This window comes from Macrobrachium nipponense, chromosome 19 (assembly GCF_015104395.2).
Source record: "Macrobrachium nipponense isolate FS-2020 chromosome 19, ASM1510439v2, whole genome shotgun sequence".
Lineage (NCBI taxonomy): Eukaryota > Metazoa > Arthropoda > Malacostraca > Decapoda > Palaemonidae > Macrobrachium > Macrobrachium nipponense.
In genome coordinates this window covers 24,682,907-24,703,614 of record NC_061088.1, presented here as the reverse complement: position 1 = coordinate 24,703,614, position 20,708 = coordinate 24,682,907, and the positions used below count along the sequence as shown (strand labels likewise).

At 38.9% G+C, this 20,708-nt stretch overlaps 1 protein-coding gene across 1 annotated transcript in view; it reads right to left on the bottom strand.

Annotated features, from left to right (window-relative positions):
• Positions 1-20,708, bottom strand: part of LOC135215266 (protein jagged-1b-like) — a 380,196-nt gene that overhangs the window by 23,078 nt on the left and 336,410 nt on the right. Inside the window, 1 exon segment of the mRNA XM_064249807.1 lies at positions 6,040-6,173. Coding sequence (XP_064105877.1) covers positions 6,040-6,173 — 134 coding nt within the window.

Below are 20,708 nucleotides of genomic sequence, written 5' to 3'. Positions count from 1 at the left end.
CCCCAACCCTATACACACCTAAAAACTCTCGGATCTCCCCTAAAGGGTATACATGCACAAGTGTATAGGTGGCGGGGGGGAGGGGTGGATACGAGTTAGGGGTGATGGGGATGCTGTAATCCCATTAATTAGCGATGGGGAAGGGAGGGGCAGTGGGGATGGGTGGTGGTGGCTCATCTCGGAACAAGTGGTGGAATAACCGAGTTTGTGATGTTGAAATATCTGCCACTGGGGAGGACAACAGGTGTACTGGACTCCAAGGGAGGAGGGATGTGGAGAGCAGCAGCAGTAGTAGTAGTAGTGCGTATTTTACGTTTTTGGGGCGAATGGTGAATGGAACGGAGGAAGAGAGAGAGAGAGAGAGGTATCGTATATGATGGTAATATAATTCAACCTACAAAAATAATGATAATAATAATAAAGTTATTTACTTCCTATCACTCTGAAGTCATTATAATCTTGTAGCAAAGTCTAACGAGAAGTGTTACCATTTTTAGAGTGATGATTATCCCAAATCACCTACAAATAAAGGTATATTAAATCTTTTTTTATATGTCCCAGACAATACCTTTTAATTAGAATTAAACACTTCCGTACAATAAGATACAATTAATATTTAAGAACCAACTTGATGGGCTAAAATAAATGACGATGGACAGCCTAAGAGGTCGTGGTTGGGGAATGGGTAGGTGGGTTGGGACTGTCTGTGATGAACCCCACTCCCTCCCCCATGACACAATACACTCGCCTCCCAAACCCCGAAAAACCGGGTGGACAAACTCCCAAAGGGAATCACTTGAGGCCTGCCACAACAAGTGTTATAGTAGGGGAAAGAGGGGGTTGATCTTTCATTTTTATTATGATATACATAAAAAACTGACTCGGGTTTTAGTTATATTATACGTAGGGGAGTACTTTAAAAATATAAAAAATAAGTTACCAGATTTGAATACTTACACAAAATTATGCTTGCAAATATGTACAGGAGACCCAATCACTCAATAAATCTTAACTGATAACTTTTTGCCCTATTTATTGATACATAATTTTGGATAATGTGCTATCTCGAATCATCGTATAATTTACGTGTATATTTTCAGTAAAATTTCCTTATTACTGAAGTGAATTCTCAGTATAGAAAAATAAAGAGCAAAATCAATAGTATAAGCAAATTAATTTCAACGTTTTTTAAGCAAATTACTTTCAACGTTTTTCTTCTAAGATAATTAAGAGGATAGACAAGCAACTCGTAAAAAAAGAATCTCCCAGTATATCATCTAACGTGAAAGGGTGTAAACAGAGCTGAAACAATACACTCTTTACTGATTATTGCATAATTATTTAAGAAGATATCTAAACATAAAAAAATGTGAAGGGTAAGACTTAGAGCAACTCAAAAGACGCACCCTACTGACCAACTCGCAGCAGCAGGAGGAGGACTGTTAATTTCCCCGTCATCATAAACACCGGAATCCCTTAATCCAATCGAATCCACTTCCTTTGCATTACGGACAAAAGTTACGAGGATTCGATCCGGTGTATGCAAAATCCATTGGAGGGCATAATGCAAAAGAGGGGAACGTCCATTCATAGTGGCCCGGATTCCCCTCTGGGGAGATATTGACGGGGCGAAAGGGAACTGGGGGAGAATGACGCGAAGGGTAGAGAAAGAGACAGAACAGAAAAGTAGGTGAAAACGAGGAAAGGAGGAGAAGGAGGATGAAATTAATCATTGGAAAATATGCCAAGAGTTTTCAACGAGTTCAAAAAGAGTCTAGCAAAAAGAGGTCAAAGTAAATAAGCAAAATTACATAAAATTTAAAAGTCACCCGAAAAAATATTTGGAAAACAACCTGTCTTGGATGAAGGTAATGAGGACAGAATTCGCAATTGTTCCCAAAATAAGAAACGGCGAAAATAAAACAACACAGAAAACAAAGGCGCAGAGAAAATCCTTGGGAATGCAAATACCCTAAACCATTTGCGATAAAAATCTTGATTGAGAAGAAAATGTCAGGCAAAGTAAACAAAGGAAAAATATTAGGAGATAATGAACCTAAACATCAAGATTCGTTTGCAATAATACTGATAAATTTCCCTGCCTTAGAGAGAGAGAGAGAGAGAAGAGAGAGAGAGAGAGAGAGAGAGAGAGAGAGAGAGAGAGAGAGAGAGAGAGAGACCTATCTTCCCCTTGCCAAAAAAGAAAATCAAATTTATCGCCTGTGTTAAAATAAGCGCTGATTATTCTCTCTCGCTCACTCTCTCTTCATTTTCATCCTAAATTTCCTTCTCATAAATATAATGGATTCTCTCTTATCTCCAGCCTTCTATATTTATTGTCTGTCTTCAGAAATTTTCATAAAAGGCGTGAAAGATGGCGATACTGCGCGCCTCATTGTGCTTCCTGATTCATAATTTTATTTATAGATTGCATTCAGTAGAGAGAAAAGAATATTTGTATATATATATATATGTATATATATATATATATATATATATATATATATATATATATATATATATATATTATGTATATTATATAAACGTACATATATATTATAATTACATATTCGTTATTTTTGGAGTGAACCCATACAAGCTTGTACTATAAATTTTGTTTTTCATATATTTTTTTTATTTCTGTGATCGATTTCTTTGGGATTCGAACGTATAGAAATAAACACGAAAGAACCTTTTGAATTTACGACGTTGTTAGTTCATGTGAATATTTTTTAACTTTGTACACTAATCAGCAGGTTTTGAAATACTCTGCGGAAGGTAAAAAGTAAGCCTTGCGTAGTACACTGTAGACAGTATCAAGTTTTTTTTTAGTAGTGGCCTCTCGGACCCAGCTACACTTAAGCTTTTTAGGTTTCATCAATTCTATTAGATTTGTTCGCAGTTTGATGCCCAACTTCTTTAATTAGATTTACCTTGGCCGAGTATTCAGGATAATGTTTAAGCACAAATCCTTTGTGCCAGGTGTAGGATAGTCTGGAAATGTGACAGCGTTCTCGTTTCGCTAATTTATAATAATCATAATCATTTGATGATAGTTGTTATTTACGCAGTGCGTTGATCCGCATTAACAATTTCTGGTAATTACTAAGATTTACCGACTTTCTACGCCACATAAAATTATAACAGAGAGAGAGAGAGAGAGAGAGAGAGAGAGAGAGAGAGAGAGAGATTCTATACACATGACTATATCTAAGAAGGACATCATCCAACGCAGCATTAGCAAATCAGTTCAGATAAGCCACAGGGGGTGACGTCCCTCTTCCATCCTAGGGTTTCCGATGAGCCGATAACAGATGGCAACGCATACACATAAACTAGAGCGAGCGCACAAGCGCCCGTTCGGGCATCTGTTTCTTCGTTTTCAGGAAACTGAGGAATATGGACTGCAGTCGAGTGGAGAATGTAGAGGTGCGTATGGGAATCTCAGAATTACATTTTTAATTCCAGTCCTGCATAATTATAAAAGAGAGAGAGAGAGAGAGAGAGAGAGAGAGAGAGAGAGAGAGAGAGAGAGATACGGGAACGAGTATGGTTTCCATAACGTTCGATTTACTTTTATATTTTTATTTTCGCAAATGTTAATCGATATATATATATAGATATATATATATATATATATATATATATATATATATACTATATATTAAATATATATATATATATATATATATATATATCTATATATACATTTAATATATATATACATATATGTATATATATATATATATATATATATATATATATATATCTATATATATATATATATATATATATATAGAGAGAGAGAGAGAGAGAGAGAGAGACGAGAGAGAGAGAGAGAGAGTTTAGGCTAAAAGGATATAGAAAATGCAGAGTATATGAGATTCAAAAATCGAATTTTAATGGAAGTCCAACAAACATAACTCACTTTTATTTTAGGATTCGAGAGAGCGTGGGCTATGTAGCAATATATACGGATATTCAATATCCGTCTCGCGCGCACAGCTAATTCAGAGAGAGAGAGAAGAGAGAGAGAGAGAGAGAGAGAGAGATATGGGGGTAGGGGAAGGGGATGGGTCTGCACAAGAGGCCTGGCGGATTTCCAGTTTCATATATCAATTTTCTCCCTCATAAAGCAATCACCACGAGGCGATACTCTCTTCAGGAGAAAATTAAAACATAAAACCTTATTTCCACGCTCTCCCCTGCTTTGTATTTAAGAAAACAATGTACCAACAGAAGCGTAACGACAGACAGAAGAAAAAAAAAGAGGAGGGGGGGGGTTTGGTTGAGAAGGAAGGAAAGCAGGAACCCAGTGTTACTGCATAATTACTGGCTCCGGTGATGAAGCGAAAGAAAAGAAAAAAAATTGTTTCTCCACTGGTTTAACAAGACTCATTCCACGGCGGTCATTATTGACCGCAGAATCATGAAGGTGGTTTGTTGTTCAACTGAGCAAGACCGCTACCGAGAGAGAGAGAGAGAGAGAGAGAGAGAGAGAGAGAGAGAGAGAGAGAGAGAGATCCAGTATAAACTCTATGTTCAAAAGCAAAATGTTTCCTAGTTTTGCTGTGCATACATTTTTATACGGTTCGACGTATATAGTAATCTTCATTGCTATATATATATATATAGTTCATTACACGTGAAGCACTAGAAGGCTATCTGTCCTGTATTTATGATATAATGTAAAGAAAAGTAACAAAGCATACGACTATCAATGACTAAAATGACAAAGTTAACATTAGGATCATGTAACCGAAACGAAATGGTCTACTGCCATTTGATACTGTTGTGCCTCGAGAGAGTAATGAGAAGTTGAATCAACTGTTGAAAGATTATGATTTCGCATGGCTAAAGAGAGTGAGGAGAAGCTACACCAACTATTGAAAGCGATTGTGTCTGTAATCGCAGACTGGGAAAAATGTTGCTTCAAGTGAGTTTAAAGGGAACTGAAAATGGGAATGACGCATCAAAAGGGAGCTCTTAAAGAGAAAAGGAGGACTCAATAGTGTTGCCATATAATCGATTATTTAATGTAAGGTTAGAAATAAGTACCGAATTCCGAAATAAAATTGGAATAAGCCGCAGAATTCATATACAAATTGAAATTTAAATTCCGAAATAAAATGAATAAGCCGCAGAATTCATTTACAAATTGAAGTTTAAATTCCGAAATAAAATTGGAATAAGCCGCAGAATTCATATACAAATTGAAGTTTAAGAGTAATTAAACTGGCACGTAATGAAGCTCAAACGTATGGAAAACGTACTGATGGATAGCAAAATGGAAGATAGGACAGTTTGATCCTACCGAAAAGGTCTGAAAAAGTGATACCCAAAAGATGTAATACAGATTATGAAGATGAAGAGAAAGTTGTGTCATGTGAAGCAAGATAAGTTATGGCCGCTGTCAGTGTCGATCATGTGGATAACACGCTCCAGCCGTCTACGGAAATATGTACGAAGGATGGCCTGTCTCTTGGGCCACTCCAAATTACAGAATCCATGTTTAGTTACGAGTAACTGTTCAGACTCGGCTTGGACGTAATTCTGTTAATCATCACATTATTTTTAATAAAATTTAAAGTCAACGTCTGTTCATTTCATAATTTGCTTTCACAACAAGTATTTTTTGTTACATCAAAAAAGGTTTGCCCCCACAAAAATTTTGAAATACAGCATCTGTTTTCTTTTATCCTCTCAACATTTATTACCTAGGAAGAGGAAGAGGTGATTTTGTATTTGGTCCAGTAAGCGTGTTTGCTTGTTAGCTGAATTATGCCAAAACTAAACAGTGACCTATATGAATATTTAACCAAAGCTCGGCGTCGTGACTGGCAACAAACGATTAAATTTTGGAAAAAAAAATCGGGAAAAGGACATTCGGGGATGGCATAATTTGTAGAGCCTTGGCTGACGTTTGCGGTTCCTAAACGCTCTTATTGAATAAAATATGCAATCGGCGTGCGAAATTTTATAAGACCCTTTGCCATTAAAATCTTAGTTTAGCGGCTAAACCAATGCATACGACCCTACCTTGATCACACAGTATTCCTCCCCAGTTCAAGTGACACACGCACGTCCACGGGTTGCCGTCGCAGTATCCGTGTTTGCAACCGGGATAAGTGAGACACTCGTCACACAATTCTCCGTCCCAGCCACGTCGACATCTGCAAAAAATAAAGAAAATTAAAATTAAATATGACAATAAATACAAAGAATTTTTTTTTCTTAAATGGTGTGAGAATTATTTATTTAGAAAATACTCTGTTGTGAGAGAGAGAGAGAGAGAGAGAGAGAGAGAGAGAGAGAGAGAGAGAGAGAGGGGTGTATTTCGATAAAACAATATCTGACCAACCAATGAACAGAATCCTTACATCACCTTTTAAAGGCCAAGATACAAATAGACCCAACGTCGTAAACATAAAAAAAAGTTGACAGCTGCCTCAGTCCGTACAAGGTTCACTGAATACGTAGAAATGTCATCATCTTTTGACATAGCCCGGGTTTCAGGAAAGGCGAAATTAAACGTTCTTACCTTCTGGCTATATTTAGAGAGAGCAGCGGTTAACTTTATTTAGCACATAACGAGTTAACCTTCATCTTTTGTACTACATCCTTATGGCTTCCCTTATTCATCACTCTCTTTCCCCACTCCCTCTCTATATTCTCCCCTTTCCTGTATCTCCCATACTTTCACACTCATTCTCCAGTTTACCTTATCCAGCATTAGCGCCACAAAGCCCTATGGTCTCATTCACCTTACAAAGGTCAGCCATTCCAACCCCCCCTCCCCCCCCAAACCAAGAACTCCTGTTCCTTTCATCATTTTTCATCCTTCGCCAAGTGAAGGTGCAAAGGACGGCGGACGGAGATGAAATCAAGATGGGAGCGACAGTCTCTCAGATCCCGAAGAAAGGAGCAGTAGCAGTTGCCCCGATGGGGAAGGGAGCTTCATCCTTGACAGGTCAGCCTGCCCGTCAAGTGATGGCAAAACGCCCTGTCAGCTGCGGCTGATGGAAGAGACAGATAGAAGAGGAAGATATGCAGTATGTGAAAAAAGATGCCAGAGAAAGAGAGGGAGGGAGTCTAGTGATTCAGTGCAATGAGAGAGAGAGAGAGAGAGAGAGAGAGAGAGAGAGAGAGAGATGGACTGCATAGCTAATGATTTAATGAATATTTTGAATATTTAGATATCATCAAAACCCGAAAGGTAAGAGCACATCGGATATTTTCGTAAGAAAGAATAATATAATCTTGGTATTACTCTTTGATTAATGGCTGGCGATATAAATAAATCTAATATTTCATATCTTCATGTAAAGTATACAGTTGCAGAAACAGCTATGATAATAGCAATTAAATGTTATTTACAATGTTACTGTAACCACCAGTAGAAGCAATCTTCAGCCTCAAAATAAAAAGAATAAGATAACACTCAAGAAATCAGAACTTGATTCATATGCTGTAAAAAAATAAATAAATAAAAGTAAAAATAAATCAAACTAAAAATGCAAAAGTTGCCAAAAAAAAAAAAAAAAAAAAAACTTAGACTACAAACGGATGAAACAGAATTTTAAAAGTAAAATGTATAATCCATTTAATTAATGTTAACCGAGTTGTTTCGGACCTCCCTATGCTTGTCTGTAACCCAACCAGAACTGGAAGTTTTATCTTTAGATTTCCTACATATCTTCCATTTCTGACTTAATAATTACTAGGAGCATAGAAAGCCGTTGTGATCTCAGCCTACCTCAGCAAGGCGAGTAACATATGACCAGGTCTTGTTTTAATAATCAAGGTCCTTTGGGATGCTGATTTCTTCGTTTTATTAGCATTCTCTCTCTCTCTCTCTCTCTCTCTCTCTCTCTCTCTCTCTCTCTCTCTCTCTGTCAGCACTGGAAAACTTCGCCCGTTCATCTGTTCGTTCTTTCGCAGAGGAAGGTAAAAAGGCGTCTCCTCCCACCGGGCAACCGCCTATTAAAGTCTCACAAATGAGCCGCCCGATGCTTAATTTCGTTCCGGCTTTAATTACAGGTGTATTTCGGTAGCATGCGCCGTATCAGACCCAGGTCTATTCAGGTGTGTTCCCGGGAACTGGGTTATATATTTAATAAATGGATTAAGGTAACGTATAATTTATCAATTCCTGTTTGCGTCATTCGTTAAGTTAATGATTCTTGTTGAATTCCGAGATGAATATATTAATAATAATCGCTGGTTATGCTTTTAATTGCAAGTCTTCTCCAGCCATTTCAGAGAGATTGGCCGTTTGTCTGGCCTACCTCGTCTGCTGCAGACGGTGGAAGTTAATAAAAAAAAAAACATAAGGGGTAAAAATGGCTAGACACAGACTCTCAAGAACATCTTAGTGTCCATGGATAAGAGTTTATTAAGCTTATCTAAAGCTGTGGCTAGAAATGTCCAAGCAGTGGCTAAAAATGCCTAACAGTTGTTTTTATTTTTTTCTTAAGTCATGTCAGAGAAAAGTTCAGTACCAGGGACCGTAATGAAAAAATGTGACTTCAGTTTATAATCATGACGAAAGTACAATTTAGTAAAACAAGCTTGAATCTAGCTAAATGTAAGTTTGAAGATTTAAGAAATATTTCAAATTTAAAACTACGTAACAGTGATGAAAGCAACAACAGAGCACAAACAAATCTTAGCTACCATCTTAACAAATGTTTTCCTTGTGTCCGCATTCATTAGAAGAGCAAAAGGAGAAAACATGAATATCTGTTACACCAACGATAACACACGCAGAAGTCTTTTGCGTGGTTCAAGATAAGAATAATTCTACCCTTTCTCTCTCCAGCAAAAGGCACAAAACTTCTCCGCCAAACGAGTTTGACAATCAAGCATAGAATAAGGTCTTAGGGCTTCATTTTCTAATATCTTTTATAAGCGAACTCCCACCATAAAACTTCTTTTTAGGAGATACAAATAGACTCTCTGGTGAAAGAATCATCCCTGGAAAGTATGAGGGCATTAAATGGCCGTGTCTAAGCCCACTTAGGACTCTTCTACGACCTTTACGCAGATTGGGAAGGTGGGGAGAGGTTATCATTGAAGGAATTGGGGGTGGGAGGTGTTTATCGTTTAAGGAGTATGTGAGGTCCCTCTGCCTTATCTCACCAAACCCTTCACCCCCCCCTCCCCCTACAGTTTCATTCCCTCCATATTACTCAGACCCTCGCCACGTTTACCAATGCAGAACTTCTCCAGACAAGCCATTAGGTAATGAGGTCCCTAATACTAACCGTCACGTCGGGGTTGGTTAGCTAACAAGTTGTCCTTTTGGATATAAGATCTTTTATTGCAACATTCAAAATCAGGCACTACAAGCTCAGATAGGGCGAGTGGGAAGACGGGAAGGAACGAAGTAGTGAAAGAAAAGAAAAGAAAAAAAAGTACTCCGTGCTCAGAAAGTGGCAGTGGTTGTTTTATTGTACTGAAGACAAAAGATGACAATAAATCGGTTAATATCACAGGATTCACACACACACACACACACAGAGAGAGAGAGAGAGAGAGAGAGAGAGAGAGAGAAGAATTGAAAGTCGATAATCATGCCCCTCTGATTACCAGACAAGCCGCACCATGAAATCTAAGCTGCGGCAATGAGTTGGTTAGTTGTCGTTGGAAGTGTGGACGCGCCCGATTATCAAATTATGACTGGCATTAAGGACACCATCAAACCTATTTACGACTGCCCGCGACCGGTTGAGGGTCGCGGGTGACCAATCCTTCTCCTCCTCTTCCTTCCCGGGTGACCCATCCTACTCGTCCTTTTTCATCCTCTCCTACTTCTTGTCTTCCTCCTACTCCTTCCTCAACTCCTATTGCCACCGAGTCGCTCCCCCCCAACATTTCTAACGAACTCAAAGGCAGGTTATCTCAATGGTGTTTTCATCGGGGTCTGGAGGCTGACCCTCATCCCCTAGCCCCCCCCCCCCCCCCACAACCCTCGGGAGACCTTCTCTTGAAGTACACAATACTTTTTTCCACTTCGTCCAGGAGTCTTTTCCAAGTAGCCGCCTACCATGAAGCAATGGCCATCAACCCTTTGCTACAACCTGAGATGATGGTAATGGGTTTCTGACAAAACTACACACAAGCACACTACTCTCTCTCTCTCTCTCTCTCTCTCTCTCTCTCTCTCTCTCGCTCTTCTCTCTCGAAAACTTCGTATTCAATACAAAGACAACATCGCGGTTTATGAGCTTAAACCAAATTCGAGAAAACTACTGGTGGTAAAAATGATATAGCTATTAAAATAAAAGTCGTTACGTTGAAAATTCCTTCTGGAATGTGCGTAAAATATGGATATTACTTATACGGTTTAAACCTTATTATTAAAATGCAAAGTAGTTTGATTAAAGTAAAAATAACATGTCATCCAATAATAATAAAGAGCTATGCCAAACCAAAAAATCGTTGTCTCTTATACAGGCTATTCTTTATTCCATATTACTTTTCCTGTACAGGGTTCGTTCTTTATTGGAGTTCTGGCTGCTGCATTCTGTTTTTCTAACTAATGCTGCAGCCTGGCCACCTATCGCTCGCAGGTTCGTTGAGAAAAACCACCCAAGTAGGCAAGATACCTTGATAAGATGAAAGAGATCCTAAGAAAATAGTTTACAAATGTAGCCTGTGTGTGTGTGTGTGTGTGTGAGAGAGAGAGAGAGAGAGAGAGAGAGAGAGAGAGAGAGAGAGAGAGAGAGAGGAGAATGTCACGGACTATGCAAGCAACTCCTAAAGCAGCTTCTCAAGTAATGTAGGAAGCGATCGAAAAACCTGATACATATATTGCAAGCAACAAACTGCTTTCTTATATCTTGATTAGGAATCTCGTTCAAGGACGATATCCACAAAGATTATTCCTTAAAAGAAAACAAATAAGTTTTACCGATTTTACTTTCATTTCAAGCACGGATGGTGTAGAACAGAGCCAGTTGGTCACCTTACTGAATAAGGCACTCCGGTCTAAAAGCAATGGAAGAGGCAAAGAAAATGGAGAGGTGTAAATGACGTGGGAAGGACTGCAGTTATTTTTGGTCTTCGAATGACTCTTTGGTCTTCCAAGCTCAAAATGAAAAAGGTCTCCAGACCTGTAAGAACCAGGGATTTTTAATACCGTTCATGATGATAAGACTTGGAATTTCCACCTTCCCAGAGACGACAATTCTGATGAGAATAAGTCGGTTTAGCTACGAAGGACGAACTGATAATATTAGCAAATACTTTCTTCATAATTTGGGATAATTTCAAGGTTTTTTTTTTTTTTGGATGTGAATGGGCTTCATTTACCCCTGTGACTTTGCTTCATCCAGCTATAATGCTAGTTCGCATATACTATGAATAATTATATATTACTTGAATGTATATGTGTTAATAAATTGTTTGTATCAACACGTCACTAACTTCCTCCAATATCAAATAACTGCAAAATTCCCCGATTCATGTAACACACTTAGACATGTTTCTCAATGCAGTCTCTAAATCAACCCAGTGCTTGTGTGTTTTGTTGGGCGCCACTGAATTAATATTCCATTTACAAGTAAATTGTAATTTCGTCATTATTGTTATTATTATTATTATTATTATTATTATTATTATTATTATTATTATTATTAGATTTTTTCTTACGATTTCGAACAATTCAAGACACTGATAAAAAAATAGACTTTTATCCTTACTACAGTTTACGAACATTTTCTTCTACTTTGTAACGAAGCGAACTGCTTTCACAACTAATTGCGTGAAACACAAAACACCCAGGCCCGGATGTAATTTTGTATACAAATTTAAACATTCTGTTAAGAAAACGGCCTCTTCCCCAAACAAATGCGTCAGAGAAAATGAACTAAAATAAGATATTCGCTAAGTATGACTGTCATATCTAACATTCCCAATACCTCAATTGAAGGAAAGTTTTGATTACTAAGTCGCTAAACCTGCCAACGAATGCACCACTAATAAAATTCTTACATTAACATGAATGTAGCTAAGCACGAACATGATTTTGTGATCTGCTTCAGGTAAAATAAACACCGGTCCTACCTATTTATGGAGAACTTTATTTGCTGAAAGGCTTTGTGGTTTACTGAAATGGTAATGAACACATCACTAAAATTCATCCCAATGTCAAAATAACTAATGTAAATAATCCTTCTTTACTTAAATTCAAGATGCACAAACACTATATATATATATATATATATATATATATATATATATATATATATATACACACACACACACACACACACACACACACACACACACACATATATATATATATATATATATATATATATATATATATATATATATATAATTTTAATTCCTCTCTTTCCGTTTTACTAAACGCCTTATTACCTTTTGGAAAGAGGGGCCCCCAGGAGGTTAGAGACTTCCGGTTCCCATTAAGTTCTCACGGATGCAGTTGCTACCCTCACGCCTTATTCTTAACTCCAATTGACGCTGGCATCCAGTCACAGCTGGGTCGACTAGGGGGCGGCAGACTGGGATCGAATGCTGGACCTTGCGTATGTGGGCTCATCACACACACACGTATATATATATATATATATATATATATATATATATATATATATATATATATATATATATATATATATATTGAGTACTGAACATATATTTTTTTTTCTAGAGGAAGAACGAAGGAGAAGAGTAAGGAAATTTCCAGTTGCAGGAAAATTCCAAATCCAAAACTGAGCGAAAAGAGCAATAAAGACGATGACAAAGAACAAACCGAGAGGAAAGTGGGAGGGATAATAACCATGCTAAGGCACACAAAGAGCGCACGCCATATTTTGGAACAGTGATCTCTCAGGAGATCATATTCATTACTTTTATAAGTTCAGCTTTTACATTACGATCCCACATGAATAAATGGAAGCCCCTTCTTGGGAATTTTTACGCTCAGTTGATTTCGATTGTGGGAATGGACCACGAAGAACGCTTCCTCTGAAAGGAGCCAATGGGACAACGTCCAGTCACTTTCACAACTGTCATTGGTGGATGAAATGCCCAAGTGCCGCCCCATTTTACAAATGTAAGAGGTCCTGACCACGCCCACTTCATCGTCCTCCCCCAACAACTCTTGTGATCCTCTTTCCTTTTAAAGGTTAAGATGCTCTGCTCCACTCTCTCGCCCTCTCTCTTCCTCCTCCTCCTCCTCCAGCCCCTCAACCCAAACCCTCAACTGCTTTATCTCTTCATGTTCAACCTTCACTTATTTCTTATCTCCTTTCCTTTGTTTTGCTTTGTATTTGATCCAGTATTCTCTTTGAGATATATCTTTAATTTTCAACTGTCTTACTTTCTTGGGCAATTTTCACTTCACAAAGAATTTCTATCCGATTTGAGAAGAAGAGATATCAACGTACACCATAAAAGAATCACAGCCTCACACATCCCACAGCACAAGGCTAAATACATTCAGAGTACTGAATAAAACCAAATTTAAAAAAAATCGTTCGTTTACAATAACCCTGTTTTAATTTCGAAGTCGAACAAGAAGAGAGAAAATTCCTTCCCCCGGGAATTCTTATAATAATAAATAAGAACCATAGTATGCGTGGAAGGAGACGGGGGTTCGAGAAGCCCCTGATGCAGAAACTCATTCTTTTAATCCTCTTCCTTGGAAGACTTTGCTTGTCTAGATCTCACTTCTTGCAACATTACATTATGATCAACTCGCTTTCATCCTGGTCCAGCTGTCGGACCAAATGAAACCCGGTCTCGGCTTCAGTCTTTATTTATATTTTTTTTTTTCTCATTCGCTTTTGCAGTCTCCATTTAGGGAATATTTTTCCGCCAGACAAGCTTTAGAGCAATGCTGCAGCAACACCAGACGATCAGGGAATAAAAATAAATTAGAAGCATGAAAAAAGTAGGGGTGGAGGGTGGGGGAGGATTCCTTACAGGCGGGACAGCCGCAAGTGTCAACCTTTACGAAGATGAAATGTCTCCGTTGTCTGGAGGAGAACGTTGTACGCACCTAATAATCTGGGCGGCGATGTATCATACGCTCCCTGATACAGCAGAGAAATCTTTTACCGGTGCAATGGAGAAGTCATTCATCTTGCCAGAGAGCAGGAGCAAGGAGGGAGGATGAAAAGTAAAACCGGCATTCGGTGCTCCAGAGCCGAAATGACCTTCTTGGTAGCGCTGCCGGTGCTGGAAATGATGTCTGTTTAAGCGTAGATGCAAAATTATACGAGTTCATTACACGCAAGAGAATCCGAAGATTCCTATATATTTTTCGTGTTGTCTTGATAATGGTCTTGGTTTCTTCGTTGTTGGCTTTATTTAAAAATTTGTTAGCATTAGATGCTAGGGAATATCTTTTAGTGCTTATTACTATTTTTAAAATAAAAGCAATAATCTCGCTTATAAAACTTTATTGTATTACTATTTAGTGTATTAGTTTGGTTATTGTATTATCAAGAGGTATATTTTTTTTAAATGTTTAAGCAACTTCGAACCAAATGGTAAAAAAAAAAAAAAAAAAAAACGGATGCAACTCCATAACCGTCTGTAAACACCTGGCAAACAGAAAATGGCGACAAAGGACTGAGGTTAATTTACTGAACACACGAGATGCCTTTTATCGTCAATTAATTCTTATCATTTTTATACTTCAATACATCCTTAATTAAGTTATATAAAGGAATAAAAATCGTCAAAGAGACGCGAAGTTTACTTCTCAACGACGACGACGCCTGGAGAGAGAGAGAGAGAGAGAGAGAGAGAGAGAGAGAGAGAGAGAGAGAGTCCGTCATGATGCTATCTGCAGAGACCCAGCGCTGTCTCACGCTTGGTTTGCATTCATTAGGAGCAAATGAACAATTGTCGTACATGACACACACTGCTGAGTACCTGTAGGTAAACACGGTAACGGGGATTTTCCTTGGGTTGTTCAAGTGATCACACACACGAAGAGACACGCTCTTTCTCCCCTTATCACCCACTGCCAGGAATAAAAGGATTCAAGTCATGTCCTTTACATTTTCAGGGAATGAGCGGATGCTATCTCTCCGAGTCCTCCGATAAGCTTTTTGTTTAGGGTTCTTGTTTATTTTTCCACCGGACTTCATTCGGGATACGAGCGTCCTTGTCTCGTTTTCAGATCATTACCAGAATCGCAAACAGATTCTCAAAAAGGCGTTTAGTGACCAACACAAGGCAGCGGGAAACCATATGAGGTTTACCACTTCGCGATATGTCCCATAATGTTCTTCATCAGTTTCATTTTAACGTTTTTAGTAGTGGGCTTCTCAAAACACTGTATTCATCAAACTGTTCAACCAAAAACTTATTTTATTTGTACTTTCACTACTAAGGCGTACAACTCCTCATCCTTTCCCAGTTTAGAAAATCCTTTGTGTAATCCATCAATTTTTAAAAACCTCCTTTTGACATGACTTCGAATCGGCTAATTATTTATAATAATATATTTACTATTCATCTGTACCTTGCTACTGTAGGTGTAATTAATTCCATATCTTGAACATACATCCAGTGTACCTAAGCGCCTACACTGAATATATATGTATATATATAATATATATACATGAGAGAGAGAGAGAGAGAGAGAGAGAAGAGAGAGAGAGAGTGTGCACCTACTAGTCCTTCACCATCCTTTGGAGCTGGCCAAGCATAAAACTCACCACAGGGAGAACTATTTCTCGTCTCTTTTACAACCAAGGAATTTCTTTTAGAAGCATTTAGTAAGCTTATTATCTTAATGGCCAGCTGTTGGGGTCTCGAGCCGTCACGATAATAAAAGCTGTCCTACGACTGCATTTTGGAGAAAATATTTTGTCACAGGTTAGAGATTATTGTAAAACTTGCTCGCAGCTCAGGGAAGCTTCAAGATCGAAGTCCCCTTGAAGTATGTCAGCACCGTGGGAAAGAGACTAAATAACATAAATTGGTCCCGAGCATGGATTAATAAAAAAAAAATTGTCCTGAAACTTGCAACATGCCTTGGCACTGTGATGCAAGCGGTAAGAAGTCTTAAGGAGAGAAGAAAACCAATAGAGTTATAGTAAGAAACGTTTGGGAGTGGAGTCAAACAACATTTTTTGGTAAAAATACCAAAAAAACATAATAATCCCGTTGCTATTCAGAAGGGCCGTGCCCGAATCTGATATTACTGAGCCCATCCCAATTTTCTTGAAGTAAATTGTGCGTCTGGCTATGCTGTTTTAAAGGGGAAGAAAAGGATAAGTCAGCAACACATTACTGAAGGCTTTTTCCTAGGCGAAACTCCTTTCATCTCCGCATCTGTGAAGACTTGAGTAGGAAAACTAAAAGGATTTCACAAAAGGTGCAGCGAAGAAATTAAAAACAGATATACAGAGAGAGAGAGAGAGAGAGAGAGAGAGAGAGAGAGAGAGAGAGAGAGAGAGAGAGAGAGAGAGCCCATTATTCCAGAAATGCATTATGGAATAACATTATACAAGCACATTTGAGATAGAACGCATCCCCAGCGTTTATCGTGGAATCTGCTATGTAAATGGCGGCTTTAAGTAGATTACTAGTAATCCTCTCAGACATATGCAGGTGGCTCCATGCAAGCACACGAGTGTGAAAGCACATTAACTACTGCTTGCAAGAATTTTTCAATCTGCAATTGAAATAAGCAAGTGGATCAACGCGACCGAAATCTCCCATTCGAAAGAAACTTAGCCACATCTCCTCATACAATGAATTATCTTCCTCCTAGAGGCACTGAGAATCTCTCTCTCTCTCTCTCTCTCTCTCTCTCTCTCTCTCTCTCTCTCTCTCTCTCTCTCTCTCTCTCTCCTTTAAGAATTTTTCAATATTCCAACGACGAAAGGTTACAACATGTATTTTGTATTTTAAAAGGATACTTTATTTGATCTTAATTATGACCCAAACCCCTCACAGATCAACTTAATTAGCGAGATGATAGTTGAATGGGAAACAGTTTAAGCTTAATTCTCTTAGAGAATTCATCCTCAGAGTCTAAATTACTGTTTATTTGGCGCGCTTCTGTATTGTTGGTATTTATAGTGGTATCGATGGTCATAATCATTTAGTGTCAAAATGCTTCAGATCTGTTAAAACTTTATTTAACAATAATAAGTAGGAACTATTTTAAAAGAGTTGAGAGAGAGAGAGAGAGAGAGAGAGAGAGAGAGAGAGAGAGAGAGAGAGAGAGAGAGAGAGAGTTCCTTCTGTTAGTTGAAAGCCTTCATAAGAGCAAGTTGTATACTCATATCTCAATAAAATGTAGAGATGGAATACGAAGCTCCCCCCACCCCTTCCCCCAGTAAAATGATTCTAACGCCTTATCCCGTTTCTTTAAAGTTTTACAAAAAAAAGTTTTAAAAAATGGAAGATACGCTACTATTTATATATATGGAAGTTAGCTGAGTTTTCACAGAATAATAATAATCCTTTGAAAGAGGACAAAACGTGTAAAAGGATAACCAAACTATACTCGTTTTTTTTCCATCTGTCCACCTGCCTGTGGTGTTTGCGTATGGTAAAACTGCGTCCCGGGCTTTAGATAGTTACATTCATCTGACGTTCAACAATTACAATAATATCCTATTTCGAATATTAACGGTGTAATTTGCATACAGTTAATTATTAAAACACTTTTCAGTTGCAAACGTACACCCAGATATCCTTTTATTTACACATAGCGTAACTACATAAAGCCTGGGACGCAGTGTTACCATACGCAAACACCACAGGCGGCTGGACAGATGGAAAAAAACAGAGTATACTACTGTTGCATCCGTGGATAGTTGTGACTACCGTCTGCTACGGAGGGCAACAGTTAAATGCGATCCTTGTGATCTTTCACACGTCCTTTTGACCCTCGAGACAATAAACTAGGTTACTTTTAAGGTGAATCATTTTGGGTTAGGGCCAACATCTGTCGCTGACGTTACAAAGGACTTTACGTTTCTTTTCCAGGATGCAGGCACACATCTCTCTCTCTCTCTCTCTCTCTCTCTCTCTCTCTCTCTCTCTCTCTCCAAATCACATTTTCCGACTTGCATCCTTTCTTTCGGTAAGATAAGCAATACCTTCATGTTCGCTGTTTGTATATCATGTTTGCATTCACATAATGTATAAAACTATGCAAATGCATACAAGAGCACACCAGACATTTTAGTCCGTTACTGAACATCATTTTTCTAAAAATGAAGTTCAATCCTACACTTTATAAAAATGTAAAATAAAAGATGGTATTATGTATCTCAGCCAAAACAAAGGTGCAATCGTCCGCAATATCCGGAGCCGCCCTTGTGATTTCTGTATGCAGGCGTGAGGGCGTGTTTGGAAATAAAAGCGAAATAGGGAGAGGTGAGGAATGGGCAGGTGGGGTTAGGCTCCACCCCCTTGAGCTTCTTTTCTCCCGTTAACGTCCTTATCTGGAAGTCATCGGATCGTGCATCATGTCCGATGTCTTCATTGTCATCTTCAGCTGATGGATCAACTCTCTCTCTTCTCTCTCTCTCTCTCTCTCTCTCTCTCTCAGAGCTAACATTGCAAGTGTGTAGGGCTCAGAAAATCTCCCCTCTGGCTATTGAAGCAAAACACACCAAGATGGCGAAATGGAGATTCTCTCTCTCTCTCTCTCTCTCTCTTGCCGTGTATATTCCATACGAGATCCTTCACCTCTTTTACCCTTTCTTTTTTTTCTCCCTCTGTGGCTGGGGGTGGGGGTGGTGATTGGGGTCGAGTGTTGAGATCGGAGAGGAGGAGGGCGGGGGGAGGGGTGGGGGGGGGGGAGGATATTAACCTTGCAAAAAAGACATCATTGTTTTAGGTCACAGCCGTATTAGGCTGGGGATCATTCATACGCTCGCATTCAGGTGGATTTTAATTGCAGGTTGGTAAGCGAACAAGAAAAGTGGTAGAAAAAATAATGCAGTTCAGCGAGAGGTGCTTGTACGGTTTCACACAGCGTTTACTCACTGCTGTGATGTTTGAAATGCTAAATTCTGCTTCCTTCATTAGAATAAAATTTTATTTTATCGTTAGCCTCACTTTGATCTAATATTTTTTGTTCTCTCTCGTCCTCTCTTTCTCAAAAACACGTTTTCTCTCGCACTCATACAAACCAAAAGTTAGTAATTGGACACAAAAAGCTAATGGCTCCAGTCATATTTAGTTTTTCTGAATGCTTAATCTTCCCAATCTTTTTCTCTTGAATATTTATTCTTTCTCATTTCTTACAAACAAAGGAAAAGAGCTCCACCTTCTAAATTATTCTTGACCCTCGGAAGCCTGAGGCGGGAAACAAACATCTGGAATATTTTCAGCAGCTTTCACACATCGCCTTCGAAACACGAACTCGGATCTTTCTTCTTTCTACCAGATGAAGATCAGCAATCGGGGAACCCCAACTGTAGACTTTATCTTCTGCTGCTGCTGCTGTTGCAGACGCTTTCACGCCCAATGGCCTCCTTGCATACTTTTACCCTTTTCCCCAGATTAAGAACAGATGAGAAAAGCAACCAACCATTTTTCTTTCTTTGACAAGATGATCCCGCCCCCCTTCCTTAGCGCCGTCCCCTGTCCCTCCCCTTCCTCCTCCCCTTCCCCCTCCACCACCAACCCATCTCCCGGTCATGCAAGTATGCAAAGTTCGGGGGCAAAGAGGGTAGATAGAGAAGGGGCACGGAAGAAGAAGGGCGACATGGGCAGACGGGGGCTACAGTACTTCATTGTTGATTTTTTTCCGGCAGAATTTTTTTATGACACCAGATGGGGGTCCGAACGGAAGGAGCCGCTGCCAAGATTTTACGAGCGCTATCGCCGCTCCAATCCGGCCGCTTTAGGTCGTCTGGTAGTTGTTATCGAGGACATTTCTTGTCCGACCTCTCTTTTTCGCGGGAATGGGTCGTCGTGGTATGTGGTAAAAAGAGTCGTTGGTTGTGGGGGGCTAAAATGTCTCTATAAGACATTCTCGCACTTAAGAGGTTGCCAGCCAAAAGGGAGAAGAGATTAACCCTCCCTTCTCGTACGTCTTAATGGCTGATGCATCTGCATATGCAGCATGTTTGTTAAATGATGTTGCTCTCTCTCTCTCTCTCTCTCTCTCTCTCTCTCTCTCTCTCTCTCTCTCTCTCTCACACACACACACACACACACACACACACTGTAAAACTGTAAAAACCAGTGATAAAGCAGATAATCTTTTAAAAATCCAGAGGAAGGCCACAATATCTCGAATAATTGACATCGAACTGTGAATTACCTATCGTGTAATTCTGGCAGAATTTTACCCATTTTTCTTTACACGTGAAATCTTGTTAAAATGAAACGGTCACATAAAAAGCAACCTCAGCGATTTATTTGAGAACTTAATAAGAGTGATTCAGCACAAAACCATTCATAAATAAAGCAACCAAGAAAAGTGAGACAAAAGAAACACCGTATAAATTCACATATGCAGAATAATGAACGCGTTTTCCAAAACAAAAAACCGTTAATACTTGCTAACAACACCCGGACGGCCACCGCCTTCTCTCCCTTTCTCCTGCATTTAATGAACCCCAAATGGATGGTGAAACTAATTATCATGAATTAGTGCATTAGAATCTAGCATACGATTTGCATTTGCAGAGAGAGAGAGAGAGAGAGAGAGAGAGAGAGAGAGAGAGAGAGAGAGAGAGAGA